Source organism: Saccopteryx bilineata, chromosome 3 (genome assembly GCF_036850765.1).
Source record: "Saccopteryx bilineata isolate mSacBil1 chromosome 3, mSacBil1_pri_phased_curated, whole genome shotgun sequence".
NCBI classification, from domain to species: Eukaryota; Metazoa; Chordata; class Mammalia; order Chiroptera; family Emballonuridae; genus Saccopteryx; species Saccopteryx bilineata.
The window spans coordinates 17,625,971-17,646,660 of NC_089492.1; the positions used below are offsets into that span (position 1 = coordinate 17,625,971).

Below are 20,690 nucleotides of genomic sequence, written 5' to 3' on the forward strand. Positions count from 1 at the left end.
GAAATACAATGGAGTAAAGACAGCCTCTTTAACAAATGGTGTTGGAAAAATAGGACAACTACCTGCAAAAAAAATGAAACTAGATCACCAGCTTACACCACTCACAAAAATAAACTCAAAATGGATAAAAGACTTAAATGTAAGCCTTAAAACTATAGGCATATTAGAAGAAAACATAGGCAGTAAGCTCTCTGACATCTCTCGGAGCAATATATTTGCTGATTTATCTCCACAGGGAAGTGAAATAAGAGTAAAATTTTTAAGAATGTTGAAATACCAGTTTGCTTGCTTGCCTTTGGGGCACCTGCAGAACCCTGGATGAAATCCACATTCCTCACCTAACACACCTACTTAGAACACCAGCGCATTTTACTGACATCTGAAGACCCTCCCAGGCATAAAAGACCAGGCTTTTGTTTGACATGACACATGCTGTATGAATTGCAAGTCTCAGAAAACTCTATCCAACCTGAGTGGGCTGAGTACAGAGAGACCACATGTTAGCTCACCTAGCTGAAAAACCTAACTGTTGATCTGTCCTTGAGAACAGAAAGGTTTAATTCAGGTTTCTATTTGTCACCTGGACTCCATTTTTTTCTGTTGGCTCCTCTTCTGCCTGCTGTGTTAGCCTTATTCACCCAGAGGCATTTTTCTCATGGGAACTGCTATAGCATTTCCTACTTCATAGACTTCTGGCAGGAAAGAGAACAAGTCTTTTCTCAGTAATTCTCACACAGTGAAGAAGTTTCCCTGATTGGACAGCATAAGTCATGTGATCAGGGATAATGAAATGTGCTGATTGGCTTAGGGCCAGTTCACACAGTTAAGCCCTGGATTTGAGGTGAGAGTCCACTTGAGCTATAAGGACTGAAGCAAATGTTGGGCTATTGTGGAAAGAGCGTGAATGTTTCCAGATCTTCACTATTGTGAACAATGCTGTCATAAACATGGGGGTGCATTTCTCTTTTTCAGTCAATGATATGGTGTTCCTGGGATATATTCCTAAAAGTGGGATGGCTGGGTCAAAAGGCAGATCCTTTTTTAATTTTCTGAGGAATTTCCATACTGTTTTCCACAGTGGCTGCACCAGTCTGCATTCCCACCAGCAGTGCAGGAGGGTTCCCTTTTCTCCACCTCCTCGCCAGCACCTATCGTGTGTTGTTTTGTTAATGAGCACCATTCTGACTGGTGTGAGGTGGTATCTCATTGTGCAATACTATGGGGCCATAAAAAAGAAGGAAATATTACCTTTTGCAACAACATGAATGGACCTGGAAACTATTATATTGAGTGAAATAAGCCAGGCAGAAAAAGAAAAATATCATATGACCTCACTCATTTGAGGAATCCAAGGAATAATGAGAACTGAGGAACGGAATTGAGACAGAGGAGGGATCAAAGGGACCAGAAGAAAAGAGGACAGAGGGAAAGGGGATGATAGGATGGGATAAACCTGAAAGGAAGGGGGGAGGGCGCTCTAAGGAGGGGGACAGGGGAGATGTTGAGGGGAAAACAGGGGAGGGGGGATGCATTCGGGGCTACCCTAGAGTCTATGTAAACACAAATTTAAAAAAAAGAATAAAAAATAATAGGCGATGCAAAGCGCCTCAACACGTCCCATTAGTCTTTTTGTTAATTTGTTGTACTAAATTACTTACATTTATTCATAAACAAATTACATAATAAAATTTTGTTTACTGAAATGAAAAAAAAAAAAGCATGAATGGAGGTGGACTGGGACAAAATAACTAAGATGCACTGAGCATATCCTAAGCAGGAGCCCTCTGACAATCAGGTGCTGAAGCAGTTATCATTAGTATCTTGGGAGGCCAGCAGTCAGTCTCACAAAATGTGGGATTGTGGCTGCCCTACTCAGGGTTTCTTAATTTCTGTGAACCATTAGAAGGACTTTATGCCTGGGCTCTTTGGGGACCAACCAGCTTGGGTTCTTTCCTGCTTGGCCAGGTATGAGTGACTTCTCAGATTCTATGATTTTAATGTACGGCCAAGATGAACTATTGACTGGGTGTAGGTCCTGACTCTATTGGTTCTTTGAAATGGGAAACAGTCCTCTTCGCCCAGCAGGATTGTTGGGAGGAAGGACTGAGGTAACATATGTTAAGAATACAGTCTCATTAGGTGCTCAGATAAGTGATAGTTTTAACTTATTAGTGGTTCTTAACTTTCCAGGGGTATTGTATTAGATGCCTAGGACTGCCATCATAAAGTACCACAGACTGGGTAACTTAAACAAAAATTTACTTCCTCACTATTCTAGAGGCTAAAAGCCCAAATCAAGGTGTTGGGAAGTTTGGTTTCTCCCAGGACTTCTCTCCTAGGCTAGTAGATTGCCTATTTTCTGTGCACACAGATCGCTGCTGTCTCTTCCTCTTTTCATAAGGATGCCAGTCACATAGGACTAGTGCCCACCCTGATGGCCTCATCTAACTTTAATGACCTCTTTAAAGGCCCTGCCTCCAAATATAGTCACATTGGGGGTTGAGACTTCAACATATGAATTTAGGGAGACACAATTTAGTTCATAAGCAATGTGGAGTCTTTGATCCTCTGATGAAAACTAGGATTTCTTTACCCAGAAAAATGTAGAGACACAGATACAAGTTAAACCTTGCATATGGTTATAAGACTTTGAGGATCCCTGTTAAACAGGAACATCTGAAGCAGAGGAAGTCATGCCTGAGAGAAGGATGTGGATAAAAGAAGGGGGCATCCCGTTCGCCACTGTTGGTTCAGTTGTTTAACGGCTATTTCCTGAGTGCTGCCCATGGGCCAGGCGCTTTACTACAGTTATAACAACGAATGACACAAGCAAGACCCCTCCCTCTGGTGACTTAGAATTTTAGTCACAGGAGACAGTCAACACACACACCATTCCATATCAGCGTCCCGAGTACCATGTAGAGAAATAAAGCAGGAAGATGGGATGGTGTAGCCTGGGAAGCTACTTAGATTATGCAGTCAGGAATGTCTCCACCGAGGAGATGTTTAAGTGGAGGCTTGAGTAACAAGGAGGTAGCCCTGGAGATGGGGGGCAGAAGGTTTAGGCTGATGAAATGCCTGTGGCTCTCTGGTTTATTTTAGTATCAGCTGGCAGGGCCACCTCCTCTCACACCAGCTGCTTCCCAGATTCAGCTCTGCTGCCTGCAGAGCGAGAATTTGGGATCTGCTCTGAGCTAGGCATGGTGATGGTGGACTGCTCCCCTAGCTGCGGATGTCTTTCTCTTATCCTGTCTCTGAAGCGCTTATGGCATGTATTCAGAGGGGTAAGACCTATCAATTCAAATATCTGTTCCTCTAAATTTTTTTTTTTACATCATCAGAGTTTCATCCTTGTTGTTGTTAGCTTGAACTGGAATAACCATTGTGGAGGGAGAAGTCAGCACTAATGGAGTGATAAATGCATAAACAGCAATTGTATTGTATTGCATGCTTTATGATAGTCAGCTAGGTCTCAGAAGGACCCAGACGGACCCCAGGATAGAACGGAGAGGACTTCCTCTAGAAGCTACGTTCTAGAGGTCTCCTATGGCCTTAGAGTAAAGAGCAAAATCCTACAGTGGCTCTCATGCTCCTGAGGGTCTGACGCCTGGCACACTCTCCAGGTCTCTCCAGCTGTCAGCTGGCCTTAGTTCTAGACTCTAGGTTGCTGTCATTTCTGCTCTGTGTACCCCATTCCGGGGCCCACATTGAAAGGCAGCTTCCCCTGGGAATGCTCTGTCCCTGGTTACTACAAGTGCCTGAGACACCAAACCTAACTGAATAGGCATGCTTCACTCAGCTCACGTCTTGTCCACTGATATCCATTGGCCAAATTAACTCACATGGCCAGTCTCTGTGTAGGGACACACACAGTGTGCTCCAAGGGGAGCGAATATTGATTAAACAGTAATTCGATCCACTTCAGTTTGTAAGTTACATAGAATAGTGTCCATACAGGTCTGCCTAAATTATGGACAGTAATGCACTCTTAACAGTCTGGCTGTAGGGAAAGGAAGAAGAAGGGAGTCGTTTGTTCAGAAGTGAACAGAGTTGGGGGGAGGATTATTTCACAGGGCAGGATTTGAGCATGTTCATACACTTAAGGGAGGAACGAGGGGGCTGGTGGAAGGTGGGAGATGGGGCAGAGCTTGGGGAGGCGCTGAAACTACGAAACTAGAGAGGCATCATCTATCTCGTGACTTTTGATATCAGCAGCCAAGGAGGCAAATGGTTGGACTGATAGACTTTCTGATAGACTTTCTTTGATCTGAGCTCTACGGAGTTGATTTCCTCCCCCCTTTTCTTTAATCTTAAAGAGAGATGTAGATGGTAACAGTTGGTGTTTACAGTGCTTTAATGGCTGTCATATTGAACACTGACTAGAGGCATCCTTAGAAATAATTTATAACACCATAGAATGAATTGCTAATCTTTCCGAGTATGTTCTTCAGAATTGTTTCTGTTTTTGTATACCAGCCAAGAGGAACTAGAACAGTGAGGGAAACTGGTAAAATATTTTAGAAGCCTCGTCTGATTTGAAAAGCTAAGTAGGAATATAAATCCTTTCTCAAAGACACAATCACGCGCTCTGCCATTTGCCTGTGGTTTTTGTTCTTCCAGTCGTCTCTTAGGGCGGTGTGCATGGGTGTGAGTCAGGTGTCCCCGGGGACATGCCCGCCCACCAGCCTCAGCTGGTGCTTCCACCTCAGAGGTGGGAGCAGAAGGGCTGTGGAACATGTGTTGGCTCATCACTATTTGGCCCCTATTATGGGCCGGGTATTTAAAGGGGCACAGGAAGTGATGTTGATTATTAACTACAACAGTATGATGTGCTGGATGCCTAATTTTGTGGTGGTGACTTGAAGAAGTGGGAGTGGGGTGCCCTATGTAGTGCTGCTCAATGCTTGGGGAGTTCAGATGGAGGAGCCTAGCTGTGTATCGTAATCAAGGAGAAGGCTTTAATGAGACTTGCGTCAAATCTTGAAGGATGCTCACTTATCAACAGATGATCATTGTCCTTACGTGTTTATGCATATTATTGAGACACAGCGTTGGCTAAGATTCCTCCTGCTCGGAACATTTATTGACTTTCCAGTTATTTAGTGATAAACATTTTCAAATTTCTTATCCTAATAACCCCAAAGCTCCCACGCTCATTGTAATCTGCTCCCAGATTATCTTCCTATCTCATCTTCGTGGGGTTTTCAAGTGCTTTAGATTCCAGATGATGTGCTCTTCCTTGTAAATGCTCCAGATGTCTCTATCTGAACCTTCTTTTAAATTGGTCCGTTTGCTTGGACATATGAAATACAGGTGCAGACCTGGTCTGACATCTTCTTCAAAACCTATCTGAGATGCCAAGTTCCTATGAAGTTGTGCCTGATTTGGGGGAGGGGGGGCTTAGAAGTAATCATTTACTTTCTCAATTTTTGGAACCTCTTATCACTTTCTCTGTAGCTCTTATTTCTACCCTCTCCTACCTTCACATCATCTGCAAATAATTATTGTCCTGCTTATTTTTGGTCAGTAGCATAGAAGTACTGCTCCAACCTTCAGCTTTCATAGACAAGTAATTAAAATAAAAAGGAATATTCATAGTGTCTGTAATTATTATTTTGTTAACATTAAACCTTATGTGCACAGGTATATACGTACAGTCACTATCTCTTATCTGATTTGATAAAAGATAGGTAGTTAACATTAAAAAATGCAGGAAAGAAAATATCAAAATAAACTCACAAGGCTATCTAGTTTTTTGTATTTTTTTTTCCATTTCAATGAGGACCAATGAAATTTTCATCACATATGTCAGTCCTGGACAGACTCTTGGGAGCTGCCCTTTTAGAAGACTGGGAGCTTAGCCAGAGCTTACTTATCTCTGATTCTCAGTTTATCTCTGTGTCGCTTAGAGATAATCGTGGGTACCTAAGAGCTAATAAAAAGAAACAAACCAATTGGTGATGCAGAAGCAACCAGGTTGGCAGTAGGTTACTCAAAGACCTGCCATCTGTCTAAAATAATGAATAAGAAGGTTCTTACTTTTATGAAAGTGTATCTGAAATGTGTATGAAAGTCAGAGCTAGAGATGTTACAAGGGCTGTTTATTCCCAAAGAGCAAACATTCTATAAAATCGCTAATTATGATATTGTATTTAAGTTTTTATTTTTACTTTCTTTTTCTTTTCTTTTTTTTAGCTAGAGAAACAAAGAAAGGGACAGATAGGGACTGACAGACAGGAAGGGAGAGAGATGAGAAGCATCAATTCTTCGTTGCAGCACCTCAGTTGTTCGTTGATTGCTTTCTCATATGCGCCTTGACCAAGGGGACTCCAGCTGAACCAGTGACCCCTTGCTCAAGTCAGCGACCTTGGGCTCAAGCCAGCAACCTTGGGCTTCAAGCCAGCAACCTTTGGGCTCAAACCAGCGAACATGGGGTCATGTCTATGGTCCTACGCTCAAGCCAGTGACCCTGAGCTCAAGCCAAATGGGCCTGTGCTCAAGCTGGCAACCTTGGTGTTTCTAACTTGGGTCCTCTGCATCCCAGGCCAATGCTCTACCCACCGCACCATCACCTGGTCAGGCTATTTAACTTTTTTCTTATTCCTAAAGTATAGATATAGTTGCTTAGATTACTAAGAACAATTAAATGCATATAGAAAAGGAAATATTTCTGACATCAAATTTTTGTTTTCTCAGTTCTTTTTCAGTAACATTTTTTGGGAAGAAAAACTGATTTTTCAAATTTTTGCTATCCAGTTGACCATCTGCAATGATGGAAATGTTCAGTGATCTGCAGTGACAGTGTGGTGGTCACAGACACATATGACTGTTAGACAATTGCAGTGTGGCTAGTGCAACAGAAAAATTCAATTTCCAATTGTATTTAGGTGTCATGAATTTAAATTTAAATAGCCAAGTGTGGCTATTGGCTCCCATACTGGACAGTCTGTCTCTAAAAGAGTGACCAAGGTGCATTGAGGAGCATTGATCTGTAATCTACACTTACCAATTTTCTTAGTAAATTTGGGAAATCTAAAAAGGAGTATTTTTTTCTAATTAGGGAATCTTTAGCAATTTATAGGCCTATCAATGGCTCCATTGAACTTTGAGCTACTTTTTGCCCATAAATTAAGATCTATTTCCTCCATTACATGATAGCTCTTCTTTTAGATAATATGACCTTTGATTTATATATACATGTATGTATATATTACATATCATATACATTTGTGAAGATTAAGTGAAACAAGAATGGGACGTGTTAAACTTGAATGTTCCTTTCATCGGAGAAACATTTACTGTGAATAGAGAGAACAATCAAACTAAATTGCCCACCAAGATGACCTTACCACATACACACAGAAAAAGAGAGAGAGAGAGAGAGAGAGAGAGAGAGAGAGAGAGAATGCTCACATTCATCAAGTCAAACCAGAACGGATCAAGCCTTTTTCACATTTCTGTGACTTGACAGATACTTATGTTTCTAGATGAAAGAATATTATTCTTTTTTCCTTAGTTGCCAGGATAACCCTTTCAAGAGAATTTTAAGCTTCTCTTTTTTTTCCTCTGATGCCTTTATCTGACTCTTTGTCCCCCTCCACCTTCTCTAACCACACTGACCAGTCACCTCTCTCCCTCCTCAGCAGAGCTGTCTGTGCGTGTGCATGTCAAGATGTGTATACCGAGGCTCAGAATTTTTGCTTTGGAAGATGTTGATATTAAGATGATACTAACAAGAACAAAGGAAGAAATAAGTACAGCAGTGGTTACCAGTTGTGAAGTACTTACTTGGTGTCAGACATTGACTAAGCACTTTAAATATATATTTTCATTGAATTTTTCTGAAACTTTATTACAAAGTTATGATCATTCTTTTTTTATAGGTAAGACAGCCCTAACCTGAAGCCAAGTAACTTGCCCAAGGCCACACAGGTAGTCAGTGGTAGAGCCAGATTTGTTAACTCTAAAGCCCATGATTTTACAGACTAAATAATCATTTAAGACATAGAGCGGAAGAAAAAATTCTTATTCCCTAGAGTATACCTGGTGGGGAATAATGTGGAATGTGAGGTGAAGGGGTTCTTGTTCCCATCTCCCCTTTGCCATGTCCTGGTGGCCGTCAACGAGGTGCTTAGCATCTCTAAGTCTCCTCCGCCTAAGACCTGATTCGCTGCTCCTGATATCTAAGACGCCAGTGGTAGAGGAGGGGAAGTCCTTCATATACTTTCTGTACTTCTTCTCTTCCTGAAATACCAGACTGTGATATAGAAAGTCTGTCTGGACAGAGTCACCTCGGTGTCACTTGCTCGGTTTGACAGAATGCAGTCAGAGAGAAGGATGTCACCAGGTGACAGGGTTTGCTTTTATCTTTACTTTTAAGCTCATTCCTCAGTTCTCACCAAGGTTGTTTATATATAGTTGTAAAGCTCTTCTCTTTTCCTCTGGCTTTATTTCTTTATTTATGTGTTTATTTTACTGAATTTCACTTTCATTTGCCCTTCTCAGCGGGATTGCCACTTGGCATTTTCCTAGTCTGCACTATGTCCTTAAAAATTACATGGCTCCTCTTCCTGTCAGCGCCTGAGGTGACCTCTGAAAATGGTTTGCTAGTCACTTGACCCAGAAAACCCCACAAAAGCGTGCAAATCAAGAAGTTCAAATATTCACGTTCCCTTGTAAGGACAGTCGTGAAACTGCACAAACCATTTAGGCTACGCGTATCCCAGAACACCAAGAATCTGAAGGGTGTCACTTTACAGAAGCCACGTGTGCTGTTCTGTTGTTACAATAGTGGAGTTGGTAGGTATGTCCAGATCGAATTGTGGGGCTGGATACTGGGTCAGTGACCCAAAAAGAGTGCTGAATGCTTGCTGAGCATGCTTAAAAATGCAGAGAGTAATGCTGAACGTAAGGGTGTAGATGTAGCTTCCCTGGTCATTGAGCACATCCAGGTAAACAAAGTTCTCAAGACGCGTCGAAGAACTTCCTGAACTCATAGGCGGATTAACCATACATGAGCTCTCCCTGCCACACTGACGTGACCTCTCTGAAAAAGACCAGATTGTTCCTAAGTCAGAAAGGAGGCTGCACAGAAGAAAACAATATCCCAGAACCAATTGAAGAAACAAAAAATTTAGGGCCAAGGACTAAATTCAGCATTAAATAAATGCTAATAACAGTAAAAAAAAAATTACACGGCTACTATTTTGTTTAAAAATTGTTAAAATTGATGCCAACTATGCCTCCGTTATGAGGAAAGAGGGCAAGAGGGTAAAAACGGAGGGCTGATGTTCATTGAACATCTGGTGTCAGGTGTTTTTATGTGTGTCTCACTTTATCAACACAGCAACAAAGGGAGGGTTGATAGTGTGATATTCATGTTTCCATCGTCCTGCAGAGGGGCGCTGTGACCTGCATTTGATAGTGTAATATTCACGTTTCCATCGTCCTGCAGAGGGGCGCTGTGACCTGCATTTGATAGTGTAATATTCACGTTTCCATCGTCCTGCAGAGGGGTGCTGTGATCTGCATGTGCATAGAGAGGCAGAGCGAGAGAGCGGTGGAGCTTGCACCTGGACTGCTGTGTGGCTGTCCCTTGGGGGTGGGGGGTCTGGATGAAACCACATTATTCAAAAATCACTCGTAAACTCTTTCTAGAAGTGACTGAAGGATATCTAGCATTTGCATTAATATTCTGAAAGATTATTTTATATACAATAGAAAGCACATCTCTTAAGTGTTCAGCTCACTGAGGGTTGACACTGGGTAGTATTGTATAAGCAAGGCCGGGTGGAGAAGATTGCCATTTCCAAGAAGTCTGCCTTTGCTCTCCCATTCTGCTGGGGAGCCCGTCCACTGAGCTTTTCACCTCAGTTACTGTGTCTTTCAGTTACTAGGAAATTTACTCCTGACATTGCCACTTGGTTCTTCTTTGTCTTGTATTTCTGTGGTGAGACCTTTTTATTTCTTGGCTGAAGTTTCTTTTCTTTTCTTTTTTTTAAATTCATGTCAGCTTAATTGTTCATGAAGCATTTTTATCATGGCTGCTTTAAATTCTTTGGCAGGTGATTCTGTCACCTTTGTCATCTTGGCATTGCCATTTTTTATCTTTTCTCATTCCATTTAAGATCCTCCTGGTCCTTGGTTATGAGTGACTTTTCTTTTTATTAAAGCTTTATTTTATGTCCTGAGTCTCTGGATCTTGCATCTTCTGTTGTAGCTGGCCTTCTTGAACACCAGTCTGCCTCAGTTGGTCCCTGGGAGGAGAGTCCCCTTGGTTGTCCCTGGGTGATGGAGACAGTCATCAGGCTCCCCTGGCCCACCCCAGGAAGGAGGGGCTGCCCGTTACTATCTGGTGCGGGTGGAAGTCCTGCCTCCCCTCAGGATCCCAGCTGACACTGGAGGGGTAAGAGGGTGGCCTCATTACCAGGTGACAGGGATGAAAATCTGGGCTCCCTCTCAGCTTTCTACAACACCCCCCCACTGGGTTTCAGGGAACCTTACTGTAGCCCGGAGAGGGTAGAAGCCTAGCTCTCCACTCAGCCCTTGCTGAGTGGTTGGGTCATATTTTTTCTGTGATGTTTGAGCAGGGCAGTCATTGTCTAAACGTTGCCTTGCAAGGCTGCCTCTGTTATGGTCCTGCAGAGAGCAGTCTCTTTTGGTCTTCCTTTTGTCCTGTGCCCTGTGTCATTTCTAGGTTGTGGGCCGTTTCCGCTCCAAGTCTACACAATAAGTGAGACAGAAGGAGAACTCAAGGAGCTCACCACCACATTGTCCCTTGACTTCCAAGGTCCCTAAATGTCTTCTTTCTTTCTCCCTTTCAGATCCTCTTATTTTTGTCTCATGGTCATGCTCAGGGTTTTTATTTTTCCTTCGCGGGATGAACTAAGGAAAATACATTTATTCCATCTTCTCAGAAGCACCCAAGAGGCACTATTAAAAAATAAAGCACATGTTAAAAATATAGGACATAAGAAAAATTATAGTAGATCACTTACGGTAAAGAAAAATATTATCCCATAACATCTCCAATTCATATGCATAGATAGGTGTGTTTGGGCACTGCTTCACAATGAAATCTGTCTTACAGTGTTGGTTAAAAGTGATTTAAAGTTACCTGTGTAGTAGTTCCCTTTCTCTCTTAATCTGACACTTGAATTCTCTTGAAAGCTTCATAGAACCTCTAAATATTGATATATCCACCTTCGTATTCTCTTCATGAATGAGAATAATTAATGTTTGTGTGCCTTAGGGAGAGACTTTTCCCCATTTTACTGATGTTGAAATATGTAAGTTAGGCATTATTTTAACTTATGCTCTATTTAGATGATCTAGTCCAGATATTATGAGGAGAAACGGTGAATACTTGATGTGGTGACTACACTTAAGTAGTCTTTGGGGAACGAGGATCCCTTCTAACTGACTGTTACAAAGATGAAGTTGTCTCTGTAGACACCGGGCCAGGGTGAGCAGGCGCCACGTGGCTCGGAAGAGGCAGTGCTCTGACACACATGCATGTGGTCTGAACATCTGGCTGGGGCGGAGCCATCCAGGCCTGAACATCTGGCTGGGGCGGAGTCACCCAGGCCTGAACATCTGGCTGGGGCGGAGCCATCCAGGCCTGAACATCTGGCTGGGGCGGAGCCATCCAGGCCTGAACATCTGGCTGGGGCGGAGTCATCCAGGCCTGAACATCTGGCTGGGGCAGAGTCATCAGGCCTGAACATCTGGCTGGGGCGGAGTCATCCAGGCCTGAACATCTGGTTGGGGCAGAGTCATCCAGGTCTGAACATCTGGCTGGGGCGGAGTCATCCAGGTCTGAACATCTGGCTGGGGCGGAGCCATCCAGGCCTGAACATCTGGCTGGGGCGGAGTCATCCAGGCCTGAACATCTGGCTGGGGCAGAGTCATCCAGGCCTGAACATCTGGCTGGGACCGAGTCATCCAGGCCTGAACATCTGGCTGGGGTGGAGTCATCAGGCCTGAACATCTGGCTGGGGCGGAGCCATCCAGGCCTGAACATCTGGCTGGGGCAGAGTCATCCAGGCCTGAACATCTGTCTGGGGCGGAATCATCCAGGCCCAGCTCCAGCGGCCGCACCGTAGTCGTCAGGGCTGCCAGCTGGTGAGCTGGTGAGGGAGCCTGAGTGCGGTATTCTAGGGTCCAACCCTTCCTGTTCACATTATTCCTTCCCCTGTTCTCATTGGCCTTAGAACCCAATGAATATGGTAGGTCACCTCCCTTAATTAAACCAGTATTTGGCAAATGTCTGTAAGAGTATATTTACTTAGAGAGGTATGGAGCACAGCCTGTGTCCTCAGGAACTTGATCTCTAGCCAGGAGTGAGACATACATGTGGTACTGTGGACAGTGCATCTCAATTCTAATAGGCAATAATGCGATTGGAATGTATTTGTCTCCAAGGTCATTCGCTCATGTAGCAGCATTTATTGGGTACACACAGATGAACAGGACCGTCTTTGCTCAGCAGAAAGCAGTCAGGTAAATCATTTCCGGACAGCTCTATGCTTCTGCGATTTACCATTTTTGGTGAATTGCACAATTAGATTGGAAACAGCTTTTATTGGCTCCTTTGAAAAAGAAATATACATTGCTCATCAGAAGGGAATAGCAGGGAGTAGGGTCGAATCAGGTTCCTTCCAACATGCTTCTGCTCATTCCGTAACAGTGACGGAGCACCTACCGTAGATGAGTCACTTGTCTGGCGCTACGTCTGTAAAGCTTGGTAAGAAGTAGTCACTTGCTTCAGGGGATTCCCAGTCATAGACTAGACAAGTGTGTTAATAAATATGTGCAGTGCATGGTACACACATGTGTGTGCATGCAGACACACAACATATTTCCTAGTAAGAAAAAGAGGTGGTGGTCAACATTGCTTAGAAGGATATACTGGGTGCCAAATCAGTTAAAGCTTCATAGTGGAAGAAAGAGACATTTCTTAGTTCCTGAAAGGTTATCCATGAGAATAGGGAAGAGTCTATTCTGTACAAAGATGAGTTCTGTAGGAGCAGAGAAGCACAGAGCATGTCAGGACCTGGGAGTCGTTTCTGTGATGGGGGATGCCCTCGTGCAGGGGCCAGAGCAGCCTTGGGTGGGGGGAGTGTTTGCCTCTGTTGATTTTGCCTCTGTTGACAGAAAAGCTCAGAACCAGGGCACCTTCAACACACAGGAGGCTCCGCCCTTGTTTCACTGCAGGGAGAGTGACGTGTGCCTGCGGATTAAAGACACCGAGAAGCGGGGTGAATTCTTGGCAGATGAAGACGGCAATGTCAGGACATCTGCTTCCCTTCTCGCTTCATCCTGAGGAGACAGAACGAGGCCTAGAACCTCTGGGTAGTCTGCTCCTGTGCCCTAAGTCGCGTCACAATGGGATCCCCCAGAGGCCAGGCCCAGGAGGGCCCGGGCTCACCTCCAGCAGTTGAAGAACCTCTTTCAGGCAAGGACTTGTTTTGGAGAACGTGCTCTTCCCGGGGAAATTCTAAAGTACTCTGTTGAGCGTTGGTTATTATCCATTAAAAACAAACAAGCCAAAAGTTCTAATTGAAAATCACCATGAGATTATTGATAACCTCTCAAAACTTGGACTAAAGGAAATTCTCTTTGGAACATCTCTTTCCACATACAGAGGCAGTCGGGGGATGAAATGAGAGGAGGCAGGGTTTTTTGTTTTGTTTTAAATTTTATTTATTTTAGGATATACATAAAAAAATGTATTATTTTAACCATTGTTAACTGTATGGTTCAGTGGCATTAAGAATATTCACACTGTCGGGCACTATCTATCTCCAGAACTTGATCATCATCCCAAACTGAAACAATGCCCCAAGCACTAACCCCCTATCCCCTCTCCTCCAGCCCCTGCTCCAAGCACTAACCCCCTATCCCCTCTCCTCCAGCTCCTGCTCCAAGCACTAACGCCCCTTCCCCTCTCCTCCAGCTCCTGCTCCAAGCACTAACCCCCCCTCCCCTCTCCTCCAGCCCCTGCTCCAAGCACTAACCCCCTATCCCCTCTCCTCCAGCCCCTGCCCCAAGCACTAACCCCCTATCCCCTCTCCTCCAGCCCCTGCCCCAAGCACTAACCCCCCCTCCCCTCTCCTCCAGCCCCTGCTCCAAGCACTAACCCCCCCTCCCCTCTCCTCCAGCCCCTGCTCCAAGCACTAACTCCCTATCCCCTCTCCTCCAGCCCCTGCTCCAAGCACTAACCCCCCCTCCCCTCTCCTCCAGCCCCTGCTCCAAGCACTAACCCCCTATCCCCTCTCCTCCAGCCCCTGCCCCAAGCACTAACCCCCTATCCCCTCTCCTCCAGCCCCTGCCCCAAGCACTAACCCCCCCTCCCCTCTCCTCCAGCCCCTGCTCCAAGCACTAACCCCCCCTCCCCTCTCCTCCAGCCCCTGCTCCAAGCACTAACCCCCTATCCCCTCTCCTCCAGACCCTGCTCCAAGCACTAACTCCCCCTCCCCTCTCCTCCAGCCCCTGCTCCAAGCACTAACCCCCTATCCCCTCTCCTCCAGCCCCTGCCCCAAGCACTAACCCCCTATCCCCTCTCCTCCAGCCCCTGCTCCAAGCACTAAACCCCCTCTCCCCTCTCCTCCAGCCCCTGCTCCAAGCACTAAACCCCCTCTCCCCTCTCCTCCAGCCCCTGCTCCAAGCACTAATCCCCTATCCCCTCTCCTCCAGCCCCTGCTCCAAGCACTAACCCCCATCCCCTCTCCTCCAGCCCTTGGAACCCCTGCCGTGCTTTCTGTCCCCATGAATTTCACTACTCCAACTACTCCATACAGGGAGAATCAAATAATGTATTTGTCCTTCTGTGACCGGCTTATTTCACTTAGTTTAATATCTCCAGGGTTCGGCCGTATGATAGCATCCAGGACTTCATTTCTTTTTAAGTGTGAGAATAATATTCCATGGTATGTATGCCCCACATTTTGTTTACCCATTTATCTGTCAATGGACATTTGCATCATTTCCACCTGTTGACTTATTGTGAACATTGCTGCTCTGAACGTGGATGTACTGATATCTGAGTCCTTCCTTTCAGTTCTTCGGTTGAGTGGCCGGATCAAATGGTCAAGTCTGTGTTTACATTTTTAAGGACTCCCCACAGACAGCTTTCCACAGCAGCTGCAACCTTTTATATTCCCACCAGTAATGCACAGTGTTCAAATTTCCAGGGAAGCGGGTTTTCTCACATGACATAGAGACGGTGCCTTTACAATGGCATCTCAGACCAACGCTAAGATATGAGCACTTGCAGCGAAGCTTTGCCCTGTTAAATTTTAAGCACTATTTATGCAATGTATGGGTTTTCAACTCTTCACTTTGATGTGCTCAGTATCGGCGACATTACCATGAGAGTGACGGCACTTGAGGTAAAGACCACAGCAGCCTGGAGCGGTGTCGGTTCCCACCTAGGAAAGCACGGGCGGTGGGGAAGATCAGGGAAACGTGACGGGGTCTCAACACTGGCCTGGGAGCTGCCGAGCCCACCGAGCTGAGTCAGTAACTGCAGTGACAACCTGGAGGAGGACAGAGAAGAGAAAGCCAACCGGGGAACCTTTTACCAGATGAGCGAAGAAATGGCAGACTCTCAGCCTGCAAGAGGCCAGCTGAAAGTTGCTTAATATATAAATATGTAGTAGGGACATGAAATTTCAGGAAAAACAAAGCAAAGCCTGTCAGAAACGGTTTTAAATAAACAAACCCAAGCACAGGAACCTAAATCAACTTTTGGGTCTGCAGGGGAGAAGGGAACAGCTACAGAGGATTAAAATATTTGCGTGTAGAAGGAGGCTACGTGCGTAGAAAGTCAAAACACCGTGTTCCACCTCATGTTTATAGATGCCTTACATCTTGAATGCTAGGTATTTAGGAGCAGAGAAAAGTTTCTGATTTAAAGGCACGATTTGTGGGAAAAGGAGGTTGCTGGTTCATTCGCAGCCGAGCACATTTCTTAGCTTTCTATCAGGAGCCAGGTTCTGGTCTGGGGGTTGGCGAGATGGGAGCCTGTCGGGCAGCTTGCAGTGGCGGTAGGCGGGGCGGACAGGTGGGCATCCTCAGTACTGAGAAGAGGGGAAACTAGGATACTGTCTGCACGGAGGAAGCAGAGCCTGGGTGTTCTTGCTCTGGTCACCAGTGACCACTGCAAAGCTTCCTGAAGAAGAGGTCTGAACTGACACGTGGGCTGAGTAGAAACCTCCCAGAGAAGGACGCAGGTTCCGGTGGAGTCTAGGCTCTTTCCAGGAGGGAGGACCAGCCTGCGCAACGGTGAAGGATGTATATTAGAGTCCGATTGGGTGGGGAGGCAGTGGGGAAGGAGGGCGGTGGGGAAGGTTCTGGAAGCTACCAGAGCTCAGCAGTATGGCTAAGCCATGAATCCCAGGGTAGGAAGCAGCTGGGATCATGCCAGAGAAAAAGGTCAAAAGCTATTCATTTTGCTTTTCCTCGTTGATGTCTGAACCCATCCCGTGCTAGACCCCCATCGCCCCACATGGGCACACCTTTTCTTAGTAGACACCATTTTAGTATCTGTAATTGAGTGTTCCTCGCGGGTAGGCTGGTCTTTGGAGCTGGGGAAGCTGATTTATATTAACAGTAATTAGCTTCGTGGTCTCATAGGCTCTGTTCTCTTTCTACTGCTACCTGAATTGGGCATTGTGGTTGGTTCTCCAGCATCCATGTGGTTCCTGCCTTGCTAAGCTGCAACAGTGTCGTTTGGGAACTGACCTTAGCTGAAGGTCAGCTGGTTTAAGGGTAATCCTATCTCTACTTCCAGAACTTTAGTTCACTGATGCACTTGTGATTCTCTTTGATCTAATGAGAAAAGAAGAAAGCTTAGAGGAAAGAATGGCCAACCAAGGTGTTTCTATTGCTAGACAGAGCCAGAAGCTTGTCGCTCTCCACGCCACGAGAGGTCCTAGACTGAGGGTAATGGATGGATGGCAGAATGGAGAGATTTCAAAATACATTTCCAAGTCCTCAATGACCCTGTTAAACTGGGAAATGAGCTAACTCTGAGCTTTTATCATGACCGGGCTTCCTATTCCAAAAGCTAATACATTTTCGTACTATTTAATGTGTTTGGGGTTTGTTCATCTGCACCCTAAATGATATATGATCTTTGCAACCTTCAGCAGACACCTGTAGAACGTTTTTGTGACTGTGAGTCTTTGAGCCTCATTTTTCTTATCTTTGAAATGACTGTAATTATGTCTCACGATTTTTCATGAAAGACTATTAGAGATCCAGCACCAAGGGAGAAGCTGTGAACTAATAATATATGTTGAGTGCCTATTATAATGTACCATAATATAGGCCGGTCCTTGGTTTTAGGAAGGTTAGGGACTAGAAGAGATATTTACAGATAATTCCATATAAAATGGTATAAAGTCGCACGCATAGGGCCCATGGTACCATCAGTTTCAGGTTGTTCAGCATTTGCTGAATACTGCCGTTCCAGGCACGCACATGATCTCGCACGGGGAGGGAGCGGGCGTGGGGCTGAGGAAGGGGAGTTAAGGGGAGGCACATCCAAAGAGGTGGTAGTGAAGCCCCTGAAAGCTGAGCGGCAGCGAGGTGAAGAATGGGAAAGGTCATTTCAGGCAAAGAACCGCGTCCAGCGTCCAGGAGGTGTGGAAGGACGTGGTGTGTTTACGGGAGTGTGCGGCCAGAGGGCAGCAAACGAGGACTAACGTGGTGGGCGAGGACGCTGGGAAGGTGAGAAGGGGGTGGGGGGCGTGGGGCCCGGCGGCCTGTGTTCAAGCGTTTCGAATATTCTAGCTATAAAAGGAAGCCGTTAGAAAGATTTAATGAGAAGACTCTCGAGATGTGGCCCTCTACATTTTTTTACAATGAGATTTCAGGGGCCAAGTAAGCCAGAGCAGTGTGTGGACGAGAGCAGTGTGTGGACGAGAGCAGCATTTTGCCGTGGAGCTTCCTGGGTCTGGCGACAGACGAAGGGAAGTGAGTCAGAGTGATATCAAGGATGACTCTGGAGTTTGTGTGAGTAACTGGAGAAGACTGGAAAAGGTGAATGTTTCTCTTCATGGGAAAAGCAAGGTTCCGTTCCGACTGAACACGTCTCAGATGCCTGTGGCACATTGGCGTGGCGATGTTGCGTGGCAGTTTCACTTCTGTGGAACCTCGTAAGGGAGGACTGGCTAGGCCAGAATTAAAATTTGAGGGTCACTGGTAGTTTGATTGTATCAGAAGTGATGGAACAGATGGCACCTGTTCGGGAGGGAGCGGAGAGTGGAAAGAGGACACCTTAGCTCAACGCTTTTCTGGGGAGCCTTCTCTCACCTGTCAGGTGTATAATATTCAGAAGCCTGGGAGAGAGAAAAGGAAACCCAGACCTGATGGGGAGCTGATAAAGGGGAGAATTTTCAAACTCACAGAAGGTGGTTTGAAAAGGGGGGATGAGGAGAAAGGGGAAAGGGGAAGATGTTGTCTAAAAGGAGTCAGTCAATGAAGTGGAGTCTTAAAGGAGATGGGAGGGGACTTAAGATCCTGGCTTTAAATCCTCTGAGGCCAACAGGAAGGAAATAAGGGTGGGAGTTTAACTAATTTTGGAGGGTTGGGGACATGGGGGGATGACATAATTTCCTAGTAGAGACCTCAGAGCACGCATGTGCTGTGTGTGTGCACATACACTCCTCACCCTCGGCCCTCCATACGTTTCTGCTTGTTGGTTCGTGGGGGTCATCTAGGTAGAATGTATAGTTCCTGTAACAATTGCTACTATTTCTTTGATGAAGCTGGGAATGTAGAAAGGGCTTGGTAAGAATTTTTTTTAAAATTTTATCTAGAAAATTAAATTTAACGGGGTGACTTTGATCAATAAGAGTACGTAGGTTTCAGGTAAACACTTCTATAGCATTTGAATTGTTGATTATGTTGTTTACCCATCACTCGAAGTCAAATCATTTCCTGTCACTGTCATAAGAATTTATTGAATGAGTAAATATGCCCAGAAAATGGACTTTAGATTTTCTCTGTGGGGATCTCCACAATAGAGGCTGTGGAGAGTGAGGTAGGAGAAATCAGAGGTGACTAGGCTTGACTACTGCACCTCCCACTCTGCTCTTCTTTGTCTTCCCTGTAGTAGTTGTAACTGGTTTAAAATCATTCATTCTTTTGTGTTTTGTCTGCTTCTGTTGGGTTATGAGTTATTTGAATGAAATATCTATCATCTATCCTGCATTCATGTTTCCAGAATCGTGAGATGACATAGAGTGAGTGCTCAATAAATATTTGTTGAATGAATATAAGTGGGTGGACTTACGTGGATGCTCGAGGAACAGAGAAGAAGACTCAGGAGGTAGACGGAATGAGCAGGCTCCCAGACCGAGGCAGAGATGTCAGCCAAGCTGCAGGGGTTGAAATAATTGCACGTGTGGGAGGCACGAACGGAGCTGCCTGATTTGGTATTCTGGTCTGCAGCGTGGTGATGAGTAATGTGCTCAAGGTCAAACATTGCGGACCGAATGGTTTCTGGATTTGCACTGAGGTCTTTCTGACTTCAAGCTCAGGGTTTCCCACCGTGCCACACTCCATCACCAGATTCCTTCCCAGAGTTACTGGAACACCTCCCCACTCGCCGAAGCCTTGTTTCTGCCCTCTTAGGCCAGGTGAAGTATCATCTGCCCTGAATACCGCCTGCATATGATTTGTTTGCTCAGTTCTATCCTGTCTCTCTTGCCTAGCTCTCCACTGCGGTTTGAATCCACGAGGTATCGATCACCCTGCCCGTGCCGAAGGCATTAAACTGCAAATTGAAGGTGAAGGTGTTGAGTCTCAAGTCATTAAAAACAAAAGTTTTCAGACGGTGCTTGACCACAAGGGGACCCCCAAGCGACTTCAGGCAGAAGCTGAGACGACTAAGGTAGGTACCACTCAGACACACACAGGTCTGCAGCTGCAGCTCTGATGTTCTGTGGGCTGGCCACGGGGAAGAGCAGATGGTGCCAGCACTGATTCCCATCGTCCCTGCAGTTTAATGAACACTGCTTCTTGATTATAGGTGATAGTGGGTGAAAAGACTGACCGCCTCCCCTTTGGGGTGAAATAGAAACACATTGGTGGTCAGTCTCATAGTGTGAAGTTCTGAGGATGGTATAACATGAGCTATAGTGAAGAACGCCTTGGGTTTAAAGCTGAAAATGTTGTTTGCCAGGTTCAGATTCATCATTTTATGATATTGGGCAAGTCAAATGACTTTCCAAGCCTCGGGTTCTTCATCTATAGAGTGTGTATCATAAAAGGTCCCCCCTCATCTGGTAGAGCAGGAAAAATAACATGGTGTGTCTGGAAGTATTTGTAACACGGTGCATCTGGAGGTATTTTGTAAAAGGCCCAGTTGGCTGCAAGAGTATTAAGGGACTTTTGCTGACACACACTGTTAATAATAATAACTGACATTTAATATATCCGTATATTTCAGATACTGGTTGAAAGGCTCTTGATGTAACTGGCTTATTGTGTCTCTGTAACAATTCTAGGAGGTAGACAATAGTAAACAGGACCCTAATAAAGAAAAGATGCAACTGTTCTAGCTTATTGGATACTTTGTTCCTTCTAGTCTTTAGTCCAGCTGTAGGTACAAAACACCCATTGGTACTCTGGGAGTTGGAGGGTAAGTGGTTATTAGTAAAGCTTTTAAAAATCTTTGC

The 20,690-nt window shown here is 45.2% G+C and overlaps 1 protein-coding gene across 5 annotated transcripts in view; it reads left to right on the top strand.

The window, feature by feature from the left end:
• Positions 1–20,690, top strand: part of SAMD12 (sterile alpha motif domain containing 12) — a 392,266-nt gene that overhangs the window by 33,278 nt on the left and 338,298 nt on the right. For all 5 annotated transcript variants that reach the window (XM_066265772.1, XM_066265774.1, XM_066265771.1 and 2 more), the window contains exon 2: positions 19,725–19,903. In XM_066265772.1, the coding sequence (XP_066121869.1) occupies positions 19,725–19,903 (179 nt within the window). The remainder of the gene's footprint in view (positions 1–19,724; positions 19,904–20,690) is intronic.